Source organism: Chrysoperla carnea, chromosome 1 (assembly GCF_905475395.1).
Source record: "Chrysoperla carnea chromosome 1, inChrCarn1.1, whole genome shotgun sequence".
Lineage (NCBI taxonomy): Eukaryota > Metazoa > Arthropoda > Insecta > Neuroptera > Chrysopidae > Chrysoperla > Chrysoperla carnea.
This window is the reverse complement of record NC_058337.1, coordinates 53,044,735-53,061,157: the sequence shown is the minus strand read 5'-3', so window position 1 is coordinate 53,061,157 and position 16,423 is coordinate 53,044,735. Positions and strand designations below refer to the sequence as shown.

The following is a 16,423-nucleotide window of genomic DNA, read 5'->3' as shown; positions in this document are numbered from 1 at the left end:
CAACTTGAATTACGTATACGTTATACATGTATAATAGTTTTCAACTATTTGATAAACGCATTTAAGAGAGCATTGATCGTTGCATTAAATTAAAAATTTATTGTTTATTAACAAAGAGAAAGATTTACACAATGGCTGCAATGGCTGGAAGTAATTTGTGCATTCTTTTAAAAACTAACACTGGCGGCGAAAGGACCTCCTTAATTCACTAACATAAGTATTTGACTTAGAAATTAAAGTATAGCAAGAAAATATATTGTCTTAGATCAAAGTATTTACTTGCTGCCTTAAGAACAAATTTTCCTGCCCGTACTTACTTTTTTTCCAGTTTATTATTCATTTCTCCGTAAATTTCACGGTAACATATATATTTTAGAGTTTAACAAGTGAAAACAAAAAATTCACTGAGTTAATTGTTGAGTACCATACATAGACAGTGTTGATTATTCTGTCATATGTCACACATATATAACTGATAACCCCTATAATACTACAATTTGCTAATAATTTGCGCTCTCTAAGGTTAACTGTAATGTTTACGAAAAAATGTTTCTATCTCTAACGGTTTACAAGATGGGTCCTACGAACCCAAGACCTAATTAACCTATGTTGCTCATTTACGAACTCGACCTCACTTTTTACGTCCTCAGCACGCTATAAAAATTTCAGTTTTATATCTCTTTTCTTTTTTAAGAATTCTTGATGACAGACGAACAGACAGACGACAGACGACAGACATACAACCGGAAATGGACTAACTAGGTGATTTTATGAACGCCTATACCAAAATTTTTTGCTTAGCATCAATATAATTAACTAAACTTAGTATATCTTGGTATATTTCATATTCATGGTATAAAAACAGAAACCTGAATATTTCAAAAAACTAATTTTAGTTTTTTTTCCACTATATATCTAATCGATAACTGGTAATATAATTCAGGAAAAATTGGTAGGGTGTTACTTTTTCGTGAGACTGTTAATGTCAAAATTTTTAAACAAGTTTTTCACAAAATTTACAGAGCATGGTATGATCAAAACTTGACTATACGATTCATAAAGATACTATTAGGCAAAAATTATTTTTCCTTGTAATCTAAAATTTTTCAATTAACATGGGTGGCGAAACGACCCCCTTAATGACACCTCTCAAGCTTAAATCCATCAAGCCGTTTAGCTACAGTGCGTCCCAAAGAAATATACAGTCATACATACATAGCGCAGATAGGAAAAAAAGTTTCAACAAGCACTAGTCTTATCAAATATGATGTTAAAATGATCAATTGTTATTCATACGTTGTATAACAACAGGTGTATTGATGAAAAAAATTTCCCGTAATAAATATATTTCAATTGTCTGGTAAAATCCATAAGTTAAGAATTTTTATGAAATTTTATTAAATCTGGGAAGCCCCAAACTGTAATGACAAACATTAAAATTCAGAAAATAATAACTTAATAAAATTAACGACCTTAATGATTTTAAAAGGTCATTAGTATCAAGTATTAATTAATTTCTATATTAATCTTAATAAAATGAGGGTTCTGTTAATACACATAAACTTAGGGTTCCGTAAAAAATAATAATTCATGTTTTTCATTAATTGTAAAAAACACATATAACTCGTAACACGTGGCCTCGATTTCAATTTCTGTTTCAATTTTTGAAACAGAAGAAAGAAGAAACAGAAACGTAACATTTTTTGAAATCAGTATCGTCAGTATCGGTGTGAACGCCATACTGTGTACACTATTGAGGCAATTTTAACATTGGCAATAGTTATGACGGGTGAGTCAATGCATTATGGCCGTCAAGCCCATACTGATTGTCGGGCGACAACCCACAATGCTTTTGGTGGACACCCCAATTCAATACCGTAATATAACTTACGCTAACATAGATACTTTAGTATTTATCTCTATACCCTACCAGCATTATAGTAAACGCCATGCATTTCTTACCTTGTACAACATCATCACAGTATGATGTTAAATAACAAAGGCTGCCTGAGTGTCCATTCAAGTTTATATATAAAAATGCGGGTCTTAAAAGACACATCGAATGTGTTTCTTTTTGAAGAAAAATTGTTGTAGCCACGTTCATGAAAATTCGAATACCCCCAAAAATTTTCAGGTTAAGATCTTCTTTAAGAAAGGACACAAAATACTTTATAAATGCTTAGTCAAAAATCAATTGAAAAATTGAAACTTTGTAATTTTTTTTGTTTTAACGACAATATCTTCTATTTATCTTTTTGGACAAAAATGGAAAACCAGAAACAAATTAATAAAAGATTTCCGTGCTTTTTTTCTGGTATAATTATATGTAATCGAATATATCTTATCGGATAATAGTTCCTACATTTTTTTTTTAAATAGGAATTATTTTTTATGGCATTTAGTTGATAAATTTGGTACCTGTGATCCTTTAGTTCGGCTCAGACCCCAACGAATGTGCTGAATGCTTGAAATACTCTATATATAGACGTTAAAAATATAAATAAATTCAAAGAAAACATTTAGATTTAGGTACCTAATTATTTTGTTTTATATTAACGACAACAATACCACAGGCGATATTTAACAACCTAGAAACAAAATAGTCACCTTGTGTTTCCACTACCGTACAAAAATACTTATATATTTGCAATTCTGGGAGATATTTTAAGTTTTCAAATGATTTCAATCACATAGGTACAAATATTCATTAAGTTCTAAGTTGCAGAGTTGTGAAAGAAATAATATTTTTAAATGCATAAAATGGATATTTAGTTTTTATTGAAAACACTATGATTAACAAAATTACATTTTTAATTTCAGATGAGATAAACCATAGAAAATCACTTTAGTTCAACATAAACGAATTCATATTAGAGAAAATCCTTTTTCATGTGAAATTTATGACAAAACTGATAGCCGTTTCATTCAACCTAAGCAAACTCATAATGGAGAAAAAAGCCATTTCTATGTAAATTTTGTGATAAAACATTTACTACAAGTTAATTATGGGGACTTACAAGGATATTTTCACGTTTCTAAGCCCCGCTGCACAAAAATCCTTGTTTCTAGCAGAGAAACTTGCTACTATCATAAAATTAATCCTAGCAAGCAACAATTACCTATCTGCTTTGATGAATTCAGCCTCCATTGTGATAAAAATTGTAAAATATTATTATTTGTGATAAAAATTGTCAACATTATTATATGTTGTTGTTACAAATTATCGAAAGAAATTATGTTATGACATCTTAAATCAATTTTATTTTATTTAAGGATGTATGAGCACGGTAGTAGGGGCACTTTAAAAAATATATATTTTCAATTTTGATGATAAATTATATTATAACTTAACGATATAAGACGAAAAGTTAGAATAAAATTTTGGTGTCTATTGCATTTTTTTTTGGTTTGTATTATGTTAGTTATTGCAAGTTGTATTTTTATTAGTTATTGCAACTCCCAACCAGCAAACAAATATCGTCCGATTAGGAACATAGTTCCAATAGATAGCTACGTTTACATACATTCGACAAATGGGTGGTCTGACATCCTGCCATTGGAATACAGCGACAAAAAGTTAAAAGCTGTTGAAGGCATGTAATATTGTACTGTAGATGGCATTTTTATGCATTTAGAATTACAATGCGTTTTTAGTTGGCTGTTGTTATATATATTTTTCAAAATACATTTCTGAAAGTGCAAAAAGCCGCAAACCACAAGAGATATTTCAAAATTTACATTCTGTTCATACACAAGCTACTTATAATTTAAAAACGTTCTGCTGAAAATCTCAAACAATAATTTATTCACAAATTTTACAGATGTAATCAATCATTTACAATTATTGCGGGAAAAACTGTTGGAAGATGACAATTTCATCTTATTTTTACTTCACAGATATTCCATATTTTAACCGTTCGTTGACATGCTTGTTTCACGGGATACATGACACATACAACATGAAGGAATTGGAAAAATATCTGATTCTGTTGTTTGGCTCGATGTATCAATTGTTACGAGTTTACGGTGTACATACTGCTGTACACATTTAGTTACGTACTCTGGAGGTAATGTATGTGCAAACTCGCAAGGTGGATGGTCCTTATTCCTAAAATACAAATATGAACAACACTTTGTAGATCACCGTCAAGAAAATAAATTAATATTTGAAAGTACATGTAGTGAAAGTACTGCAAGTAAACTGCCAGGTTTCAATGGGACCTTATGACACACAAATATATCGGTGATCATGATATTTAGGGTATATCAGAACAAATGGTTAATAATCCATAGAAATCATCCATAAAAAAATTTGAACAAATAGAAAGAAACGAAAAAATTATACAGAAGCTGGGACTCGAACCCGGGTCTTCCTGATATCACAAAAGTTAGAGTACCTACTAGTAAACATAATCATATACAGAATGTTCGATTTACATCTAGGCATATAAATATCACGAGCATTACAGAATACATCCGTTAAGCAATGCATCTAAGTGAAAGGTATTATATACATGTGTGGAAGCTTCGATATGCGTTGAGATAGTTGTAAGACGATTGGAGAGTGTTAGTTTCTTAGTTGAATAGATGAACTACAACAGATGCGCCACGACACAAGTCACTTTTGCCATTTCATTTAACACCTGTAATACCTCTTACTTAGATGAATTGCTTAACGCATGTACTCTGTCATACTATAAAATATCACAAGAAAAAAATAAGTTTTATTTTGCCCGTTTTACTCTTAAAAGTCATTTACGAATATAAAACAAAACTATTTATGAGTGAACAAGTTAATTTGTTTGTAACAATTAGTACCCCACTCTCAGAAATTGGTTTTTTTTTTACCAATTGACTCCTTTTGGTCCAAGGTTTACGATAAGTACAAACATGTTCCGCCATACCAAGACGAAGACCAAAATTCTGCCAGACCAAGATTAAGTAAGCTCTTTTCCTGATACTTGCTAAGCACGACTTTTATTGTTCCACTGTATTAATTTTGAAATTTCTTCATGATTTTTCAAGAATTTTTACTAAAAATGGTCTAGCAACACTGGTACGCAGTATAAGATGAGTTATCAAAGTTTAATATAGTGTTATTAAATAAAAATAAACCTTACACGCATTCTTCAACAACAACGCCTTGTACATAACCACCTTCCATATCTTGAACCAAGAATTTCTCTTCATTAGCTATATTCTTAGCAGCTGGTGGATATATAGTCCTAGGTTGGGCACCACACATAGGTACTCTGTTTTCGGAATCACCCCGTGTTGATAATACAGTTGGTAGTTCGTCTTTTCCAAATAACGGTGAATTTTTAAACGCACCCTTTCTTCGTAATTTTTTTATTATATCTACTGGATAGTTTTCAACTTTTGTACATAAATTACCAACTTGTTCGGTACAATTAATATTTTCGAATGTAAATCTAGTTGAAAACGTAGGTTGTTGATGTTTAATAGTTTTAATTTGATGAGGATACGCAAAATGTGGATTTGTTCCTCCTAAAAATAAATTTAAGGCATTAAAACTAAGCGAACGCTCATCAAAAATTACCAATGATAAAACTTCTAGAGGATATTGACTTTATACTGTAGGTGTTATTACTGTAAACCCTAAAAGTGGTTAAATGGGGGATGAAAGTTTGCATTAAAATATATGTATGTATACAAAAAACCATCATTCTGAGTTCGCCACTTAACCGATTTAAACTACTTTATCAGCAAGTAGTAAAGGTTGTATTTTATTTTCAAAACAAAAATTAGGTTTTCACACCAAAATAACGAGAATAACTGCTAGTTATATATATTGTTTAAACAATATTTATGGATCTTATATAAAAAAAATCACTTCCGCGTGATTTTTTTCCACAAAAATTTTTCGTATATTAATTGTAATATAAAAACATTCGTAAAAATGCAGTTTCCATTATGATCGAATATTTTCATCCTAAAAATGCTTAATACATCTTTGGTCTCTCGGGGGATACGTTACACAGTTTCCAGTACTTATTTTTGATTTAAAGTTTTTCGAAATTTCAAACTTCTATCATTAGTGATTTTGGCTAAGTGCTGATATATCAGTCGGGGCATTATGCTTTTACACATATAGATTATTTCTCCCTCTAAAAGGTTTCTGATTTTATAATAATAATAAAAAAAAATCAAGTCTCTATCTGATTTATAACTGACAAACATTAGAGGCAACACTTTGAATAAGATTTTTGTAAGCCGAATAGTTAAGACTTTAGACAGCTATTGAAAGCAAAAATCTAGCTTTTACGCGTCAGTTCAAACAAAAAAGGTCTTTTTAAGAAGAACAAACCACTTTTATTGGAAAAATTTTTTTAGATGAGTGCCTAGATTCCGCATGAAAAAAACAATTTTGATTCAAAAATACAATTTTGGGTAAAACTTTTCAGTCCGTTTTTGCCTAAACTGTAATGCGGAAAAAACAAAAAAATTCAACTTTTTAATTAATACCTACTTTCTAACTTTAATTGTTCATCTATCTATTACCAGCTATGGAGTAGACTGAGCTTTTCATTGAGCCTGAAAATCTAGGTCAAATTTAATGCCTGCGTGATGTGTGCCTATTTTTTGCTTGAAGCATTCTCATCGATAAAACTAAATTTTTGATTTTGGAGCATATGTCAAATTAAAAAACACCCTGTTCTATATAATTTGAAAGAAATAAAATTTCTCCTAATAATTCAATTCTCTACTCTTATCTTCAAAATATTTCTTATAACTAGATGGATATATGTACGAGGTGTTCCATTTTAAACGATCTAGTTTTTTCGATAAAATAACCATAGTATTAGTACTTCTACTTTGAAGGGGGCATTATAAAGGGCATTTTAAATAGCTTTGATTATACCGGCAAAAGTTGTTTGTGGTTTCATGATGAAAAACTTTCTAAAATAAGTTTTTTTTATACCTTACAGAGTGATTTTTACATAAACGTGCAAGCCAAGGTAAAAAAAGCTTTTTGAAGATCTTTTTTTTTTTTAAAGATTTCGTTTGAGTAATCAGCTTACTTAATTGTTTAAAATAGGACAATGGTATAAATACAAGACCATGTCAATGTATATAATTTATTTTCAAAAGCGTCTAATTACATTATAGTTTAGATATTTTAATAGAGATGCAAACAGTATCTAGATATAAGTTCCCAAAAACCACTAAATTTGGGGGCCTGCAACCACTAAATGATTTTTATAAATAGCAATATAGTTTTACGTAACTGGAGGAAAGAGGACAATCGGAATGCTTAGCTTTGCTTAGGTGATTAAGAACACGTGTCATAAAAATGCTACGCAGCTCAGCATGTAATGGATGATCCTTTTGAAACATGGTATTAAACGAACGCAAATTGAAAACTTGTATCGTGACTTGCATACGAACTTCAAATTTAAATATACTTTCAAAAAAAAACTTACGTGCATTTCTCTTATTTCGTTGATTGCTTACATGCCGGCGGCGTAAATCATGAAGACGTTGCGCTGCTGGAACAACCATGCACATGCAACATGATGGAATTTTAAATTTCTTCGCTTCGCCTATTTCTTTTTTAGTACCTTCTTGTAAATAGTATAATTTTCGCAAAAGATATTTCTGTTCACATATAGTTTGTACACCATTTAACAAACTACAAGATTTGTTTACTGTGTCCTCTCTACAAAAAAAAACATAGTCTCGTAAATGAAGTATATCTGGATGACCGAGCTTTGCTCGATATTTTTTTAGTTAAAAAGGCACAAATTTTATCACTAATATAAGAACCGTTTAAAACTCCATATAAATACCAATTTGAATGTCCCGGTAATGTACTTTATTTCGTTAACTACGATATACACCAATTGATGTCAGGAAGAGTCATATTTTGCAGTGTATGTTTCAGTTTTTCATGAAGAGGCGGATAAAACGATGTTTTTTAAAAATGAAACCTAGCTAAATCGACTTTTCGTCCCAAGAAACTCCATCATACTCATTTTCATGAAAATCGTTGGAGCCATTTCCAATATTTCAAAGTCTGACAGTCTGAAAGTCTTCCGGTACTTTACGAGATACAAGTACAAAGTATAGGTCGACAAAAATAAATACGGCACTACGTGTGAACCTGCACAATACTTACAAACATTCTTCAACTTCCATCTTTTGGCCTGGAATAATAAATAACCATTCGCCTTCTTCTGTTTCAGCTTGCTTCGGTTCTATAAGCTTGTTTATGGATTTACATAATTGTTCCGCATTTCGAATATCCCCGCGGTTTGTCAAATCAGTACTCGATGTATCATCAAAATTTATATCCATATTGAATGCTGAAATATTAATTTTACTTTCTTCTAATAGCTTGCGAATTTCTTCCTCCGGGTAATCTGGTGGATTTAAACAGTAAGTTTTCCGTTCTTTGTTGCATGCTTCTTGTTCTGGAGGTTTATCTACGAACAATTTATTGAAATTAATTAATCTTACCAATAATTTAAGATTTGAATAATTTTGACGGAAATTTTAATCACGATCTGCACTCTATAATAAGAACCGCCTTAGCCGGTGATGCATGACAATCAGCTGATGCACATACCATGCATAATTACGTAGTTTTGAAAATAGCCTTAACTTCATTATACCCATAAAAATATATGCACCAATTATGTTTTGGCACCAGCACATGAAAATAGATCCGATATTGATGGGGAAGATCGATTTAATGAATGGACTTGCTACCTTTATTTATGTACCCTATATTAATGAAATATATCAAAGTAAGTTTGTAACGCATAGAAATATTGAGGCTACAAACAAAATTTTTCACAAAATTACATAATTAGTTCATTTTCATTTGTAGCTCAAAAACCAAAAAAGATTTCGAACTGAAATTTTCAAAAAGTAGAAACTACTTTTAGGGCGTAAAAGGTGACTTTTAGTTCGAAAATGAGCAACGTACGTCAATTGGTTCTTGGGTCCATAGGATGCATCTTGGAAACCGTTAAAGATAGGACAAAAGTTTAAGCATAAAAGTTTTTACTTATAAAAAATATACAATATGGCGTAAAGTATAAAGATAAATAACTTGTCGAGTGAATCTTAATAGAGGGAAATAAATTAATTCCAGGAATCGAACCCGGGTCTTTTGGGCTCGAAACTGGAGTAAAAATATTTTACAATTTAAAAATTTTCTTTAATTAAGATGAATTCGACAAGTTATTTATCTTTATAGTTTACGCCATTGTATCATAAACATCAAAATTCGTTGAATTGAAAAAAATGCGAAAACATAGAGCATATGGCCCAGTTGGTAACGCACTTGGCATGAATCCAAGAGACACTGGTTCATTTCCTGGTAGGTAAATACGTATTTTTTCAAATCTTCTTCTTTAATTATCATTCTAGGATGTTTGATTTTATACGAAAATAATGTAAAATGTGTTTTACTCATCCCCCCTCCTCAAGAGTGAAGTTTCCAACAATTCTTTCATAGATCTAAAAAACTAAAAGTAGCATTATCTCTATAAGGAACTTGTATTTAAAATATTGTATCTTCAATGGTTTGATCTGCATTGCCTTTAAGATTACTACTTTATATACCAGGTGTCCCATTATAAACAATCCAGCTGAAAAATTTTACAGTCAACGGGGTAGGAAAAAATGACTCAAGCAAATATTCTTCTACAAGCTCGATTAAAAGACAACTGAATTTCATAACGGAGAAAGAATAGAGGAAAAGTTTAAACTAGAAAGTTATTCATTTTAAAATAACAAATTACAAACAAGTGAAAACAAACAATTTACTGAGTTAATTGTTGAAATACCATGCATAAATAGTGTTGATTACTCTATCACATTGCACATACATATACAATTTATATAATATATACTATACAATTTACGCCTAATTTGCGCCCTCACGAGTAAACAGTGATGTTAACGAAAAAATGTTTCAAACAAAAGTTGTTTATTTTTTGATAAGGAACATTTTTTACTTTTGTCATATCTCTAACGGTTTACAAGATGTGGTTAGGTCAAGACCCAATTGACCTATGTTGCTCATTTACGAACTCGACCTCACTTTTTACGTCCTCAATATGCTGTAAAAATTTTAGCTTGATATCTTTTTTTCGTTTTTGAGTTATCATGCCCGCAGACGGACGGACGGACGGACAATCGGAAATTGACTAATTAGGTGATTTTATGAACACCTATACCAAAATTTTGTTGGTAGCATCAATATTTTTAAGCGTTACAAACTTGGCACTAAACTTAGTATACCTTGCATATTACATATATGCATGGTATAACAACTTCTTCTGGATAAAAAAACATGTCCTCGTCTAGTCTTTGAGCTGACTAAAGCCAGCTGGATAATTTAAAATAAGACACCTGTTTTATAGATAAAATATTATTTGGAAACATTTTTATTAACGTGGAATGGATCATAAATTTTCAATTTTGAGTAATTTTGAACAACAATACCATCCTTTGTACCTTGTGTTTCTTGGTGTTGACGCTGGACTGTTGACTGTGGTCTTACATAGTTTTCATCAGCAATATTTGCAACGCCGTCTTCAATTTCCGTTAATGACGAAAATGATAATTGTAGATTTTCTTTTATTGTTTTTGTTGCAATGATGTTTGGAATCTGTAACAAAAATTTTAATATTTTTCAAACTTCACTGTAAGACTTTATTTCAAGGGAACATTCTCAAATCTTATGTGTTTACAAATAAGGAATAGCAATATCGATCAATAATTTAAATAAGGGATTATACTCTCTTACCTGATTAAGGGATTAAACAAACTCTCTTATATGTTGATTATATTAAAGATTTTTATTATGAAGTTAAGAAAAAAAAATTTGTTTAATTTTCCTTTTTCATAGGTATTTAATTTAAACATAAAAGCACGTGTTACATTTGAGAGTTACAATAATTCGTTTATTTTTTTCTCTAAATTCTGAAACTTTTTTCTAAAAATTCCGATTATATACTGGCCATGCTTGCCTTTGTGCATAATTTAGCGGGTTGTTTAACCAATATTTTTAACCAATCTTAACCAATTCCTATCCCTATATATTTTATGTTTTTCTGTACAAGTCAATTGACTTTGTAGTATTTATACTATAAGTCCATTATACTGCAGGATCGATATAATAATTATGCATTGATAATAATTATGTTTTAAACAATCACTCGTAAAAATTTTCAAAAAATCCTTCAATATTTTATTAAAATTTTTTAAAAAATTGCTTGAAATGTAAAGTTCCAGGTCAATTATTGGAAATTTATTCATTGTATTATTTATGTTGTTGTATAAAAATTAAATTCATTTATCCAATTCAAATTTAGTGGACTCAACTCCACCTAAATTTAAATTAAATTCCCTCGCGCAATTGGTTTAAAAGAAGCTAAATAGTTACTTTGATTCCGACAGACTTGTGTGAATCATAATTCTATTGACTCAACTTCGAATTTGTCAACTCCGGAGTTGTCACGATTTCATAAAATTTATAAAATTATTATAAATCGGTGCATAACTTACCAATATTAACAAAATAAATAAATGTTTAGAAATCATTTTCAAATTTTCACTTTACCGTAGTTCTTAAGAAAACTTAATTCAAAATGTTCACTTAATCATATCAAGTTAATTGGTTTTCATTAACGAATTGATTCCTTTAAAGTAATTTTATAAAATTTTATAATGCAAGATAAGGTTCCACTAGATTGGCGACTTCACAAATAGCCTCAGAGTCTCTCTGAAGGCGGAAGACAAATATCCAGCTATTTATTATTTTATACAAATTAAATTATTTATATAGAGCCCACCCGATAACCAGAATCCGGGTTTTGTAATTAAGTTCTCTATACCGGGTGTATCAGAAATGATCAATATTACACGGTCTAATAAAGTATGCCAAAACAAACATTTTGTTACAAACAAAATGTGTCCGAAAACACTTCCTTGGAAGCTATAGAACTCAGAATTATGAGATATTTTTTTTAATTTTTACCAAATTTATTACGGTTTTGAAAAAAATTTCAAACAAAAGTTAGTGGTAGTTTTATTAGAAACATTTTTGTTGCATAGAGTTTTTCTCTATTTCTAATAGTTTGTTAAAGGTATAGCATTCTTGATCTAAATCAAACATTTTTTTAAGAGGTTTGGCAACGAAAATCGTTAGAGATTGAGCAAAACTGTAACAATTTTTTTCTCATCAACTTTTATACAATAACTTTTGTTCGAAATATTTTTTAAAAACTCATTGGATTAGACACAAACATGAAATGATGTACAAAGTTTCTACTTTTTATAAATGCAATTTAAACTCACGTGAGGTAATAGTGAGGTAATAGAGTACTCTATTACCTTCTTTAGCCAAGACTCCCTTTGTGTGCGAAGGAAACTGTGTCTAAAACTTCCTTGTTTGCTGACTTTTTCTCAGAATAGTCCTCAAAAAGTCACTTCTTATGTTTGGGGGGGGGGGGGGGGCTATTTCCATGTTCATGTGAATTTAGAGAAAACTGGACAGATCAGATTTTTGATTAAAAAGTAATTTTTTCGAGAGTAAAGAAGCTCGTCCAAATCATTCCTTCATTACGCCCAACTCAGTTCAATGATAGCTAGAAAGAAAATTTTATATTTTTAAAATAAATATGTAAATGTAGTTACTATTTAACGAAACTTTGTTTAATCTTGACTTAAGAAGGTAATAGTGTGAGACAAAAATTATTTTGGTATAAAGCAAAATTTTCTCCTCCTCTATTCGGAACTCCTCCTCTATACTCCTTCTATTCGGAAACGAGCTGCATGAATCAGAAACTTTGCATATCGTTTCGTATTTGTGTATTGTATACAATCCATTGAATTTTCAAAGTTTTGTTTTATTTCTAAGGGCTTTTGAATAATTTGTCATATCTCTTTAAAAATGTTAGATTTGGAGCAAGAATGTTCTGTTTTTAACAAGTAGTTAGAATTAAAATAAAACTCTTTTGAACAAAATTCTAATAAATATATCAAGAACTTTTATACAAAACATTTTTTCGAAAACGGAACAGTTTAAAAAACAGTTTCGGTTTAAGTTTAAAAAAAAATTCTCAAAGCTCTGAAATATTGAATATCAAACCTCTATTTTTGAATTCACCCGATATATATGTATTTGTGTATATGTATATTTATCGCTGTCGGAATCATATGTATATGCAGATTTGAATCCGTGTGGACAAGAGTTTGTTTGCATCTGGCTGTTGATATTTAGACTCAAGTTTTACACGAAACTCGTTAGCACAAATTGCATTCTGCAATGCCTTCGCATTTTATAGTTTTTTTATCGCAGGTTTATGATATTTTTGACTACTACACAAATATGCTTTGAACCAGTCATAGTTTCTTTTAAAGAAAAAACTACATCACAGAAAAATCTTTTGCATTCATGAGTGAGAGTGAAAAAAAAAGCTTTTTTCTATTCTCTAACAATACTAAATATTTCCAATATAAATTAAATGTACATAATAAGTCACATTTCCTAACATAATTGAAAATTTGCTTCAATTTTTGTTGTTTTAAAAGATTATTGGGACCGAGAGACAAAACTTGTACCATCAGTTACTTCTCTAATATGAATAGGTACAAAGATTTTGCTTTAGGTTTCAGCTGAATATATCCGTTTTCGAGAAAATTTTTTTTTTTTTTTTAATTATTCTCAAGGTAAATACTTAGACCCCCCCATGTAAGAAAGTGCAAAAAAGAATTCAAAATTTCAACATTCAACGGCTAATGGTTTTTGACCTATGCAAGGATACAATGTATTCAGTCGCTAGCAGGAACATTAAAAAATAATAAGAGATTCAGATCATTTCCTATGTTTCTTGACCTGTAAAATAGTTTTTAGATTTTTGATAAAACTATCAAAAATCGATTCCACGAATCAAAAAACCTAAGAAATAATTTGAAAAATTGTCTATATTTTTAAAAACATTTTGAATAGGTATAAATAATTATCTGTATTTATAAAATTATATAGGACTTTGCGAAGCAAAGACCATGAACCGACTTGGAGGTAAGCCGGGTACAGACTTGATAGTGCCTACTTGGCTGTGCGAAAATTTCGAACGGGTTTTCTAATTTATGTTAAAAACTCAACACCAAATGTTTTGTATGATTATAATTCTGCCTTTACTTAATGCGAGGAAGTAACCATCAGCAGGGAAAATAAAATTACCAGTCATTTAATCTGTTATTCTCATTTTTGCAAACAAATCATAAATAGAAGTCATTGTAATCGAGTCAAGGAAAGAAATGTTAACTCCCCTCAAAGTTTGAGATTTTACGTTTCAGAGAACTAAGATTTAAAAAATGCAACAAATTTCTATTCGCCGTTCGCGATGTTCAGAAAACTTACAGAGCTTTTCTCAGAAACTATAGGAGAAAGAAGTTTCCCGATTGGTAGGTACGTTCAAGTTATTGGTTTATTGCAAATAATTTCACAGATAACATCCCGATCTGTGCAAAGGGTAAAATTTGATTTCTCAAAAAAACATGAAGCCCGCTTTCACCTTTGTGTCAAATTAAACACAATAAAACAATAAATTACCATTACTTACAAAACGAGAACTTTCTATCTCTTATGGAACTGAAAATTTTCTAAAACTGATAATATTAAAGTGATTTTTCCAAGTTAAGTTGTCAGAGGCTTTTTATAAGATTATAAAGGATAGTATGCTGAATATTCGTAGATACCTTTACAAAGTATGCCGATTGATTAGTATTTATACTAATTTCATGCGAACCTTATTCTTTTTTGAAGAACTTTGTTAGATTTTTTTGGCAAAAAAAAAATATATGACCTAAAATTCGTTTAAGAATACGTTTGAAAGATTGAGTTAGATCGGGTAACGGAAATCACGGTGGTAATTTCATTTTTGTGGTTAAGTTTTTTTTTTATAATTGCATGAAATAATTAACATTAGTAATTTAATTTTATCGTGCCATTTAAAACGGACAGGAAACAAATTTTTCTAATTAACCACAATCTACGTAATTTCGATGTAGTTAACCATTCCGGTGTTCCGGTTTATTTCATATCCAAAAATCTGTTAGTATCCTTTATCAATGATATTCCTTAAAATTTTCCAAATGTTTTAGCAATTAAGTATTCAAAATAAAGTATAGTGTTTCACGTTTAAAAAAGAAAATTGTTTAAAAGAGATTTAACTAAAAAGTTTCAGAGCAGTGGTTACTTCTCATACCTTTTTTTTTGAAATCGGTTTTCTTTCTTTTTGATTCGAGGATTAACATTAAATCTATTTTGAAATAATATTACAAGTATATAATAATACTAGCTGACCCGGCCACGCGTTGCTGTGGCTAAAGTTTTTGTTATATTACATTATAGTAAACAATCTAAGAGGAACAATAAGAGAACATCAGTCACGGAGTCCACTATGCTTTTTCACACAGATGGTATTTGTAAAAAAATATGGTGATCTCCTTATTTGACTTTCTACTACTATAACCCTTTAGTACAATGAAATTATTTACGAACAAAGACGAAAATGTTGATGTTGGTATACAAATTCACTGGATTGAGATTTCAAACTCATTTACGAACTCCATTTACGAACTCGACCTCACTTTTTACGTCCTAAGTGCGCTGTAAAAATTTCAGCTTGATATCTTTTCTCGTTTTTGAGTAATCGTGATGACAGACGGACAGACGACAGACAGGCAGACAACCGGAAATGGACTAATTATGTGATTTTGTGAACACCTTTACCAAAATTTTTTTTGTAGCATCAGTATTTTTAAGCGTTACAAACTTGGGACTAAACTTAATATACTATGTATATTTCATATATACATGGTATAAAAATTGTAGATGGGGCGACTTATTTGTGTATTTTTAAATAAACAAGTGAAAAAAACAATTGATTGAGTTAATTGTTGAAATACCATGTACAGACAGTGTTGATTACTCTGTTACATTACACATACATGCATGTCACACATATATAACTGAAATTCCCATATAATACTGCATAATTTGCGCTCTCACGGGTAAACAGTGATGTTAACGAAAAAATGTTTGAAACAAAAGTTGTTTATTTTTTTATAAGGAACGTTTTTTTCATTTAAACTTTTGCTCTACCTCTAACAGTTTACAAAATGAGTCCTACGGACCCAAGACCCAATTGATCTATGTTGCTCATTTACGAACTCGACCCCACTTTTTACGTCCTAAGCAAGCTATAAAAATTTCAGCTTGATCCCTTTTTTCGTTTTTGAGTTATCATAATGACAGACGGGCAGACGACAGATGACAGACAGATAACCGGGAATGGATATAGGAACACCTATACCATAATAATTATAATAATAATCGGGTTTAACCTCCGTTTCTCTGACATATACGCCTAAACAG

The 16,423-nt window shown here is 30.3% G+C and overlaps 1 protein-coding gene across 2 annotated transcripts; it reads right to left on the bottom strand.

Annotated features, from left to right (window-relative positions):
- Positions 1–3,779: 3,779 nt before the first annotated feature.
- On the bottom strand, positions 3,780–11,773 carry LOC123304982. 2 transcript variants are annotated; one of them, XM_044886560.1, is made up of 6 exons: positions 11,545–11,773; positions 10,480–10,645; positions 8,141–8,447; positions 7,446–7,681; positions 5,121–5,508; positions 3,780–4,108 (listed from the first exon to the last, which is right to left on the bottom strand). In XM_044886560.1, exons 1-6 carry the CDS (start codon positions 11,578–11,580, stop codon positions 3,910–3,912), a joined length of 1,332 nt encoding a protein of 443 aa, XP_044742495.1. In that variant the 5' UTR covers positions 11,581–11,773; the 3' UTR covers positions 3,780–3,909. The 2 variants fall into 2 exon arrangements, with proteins under 2 accessions (XP_044742495.1, XP_044742496.1); XM_044886561.1 differs by having other exon boundaries at positions 10,492–10,645.
- Positions 11,774–16,423: the final 4,650 nt, after the last annotated feature.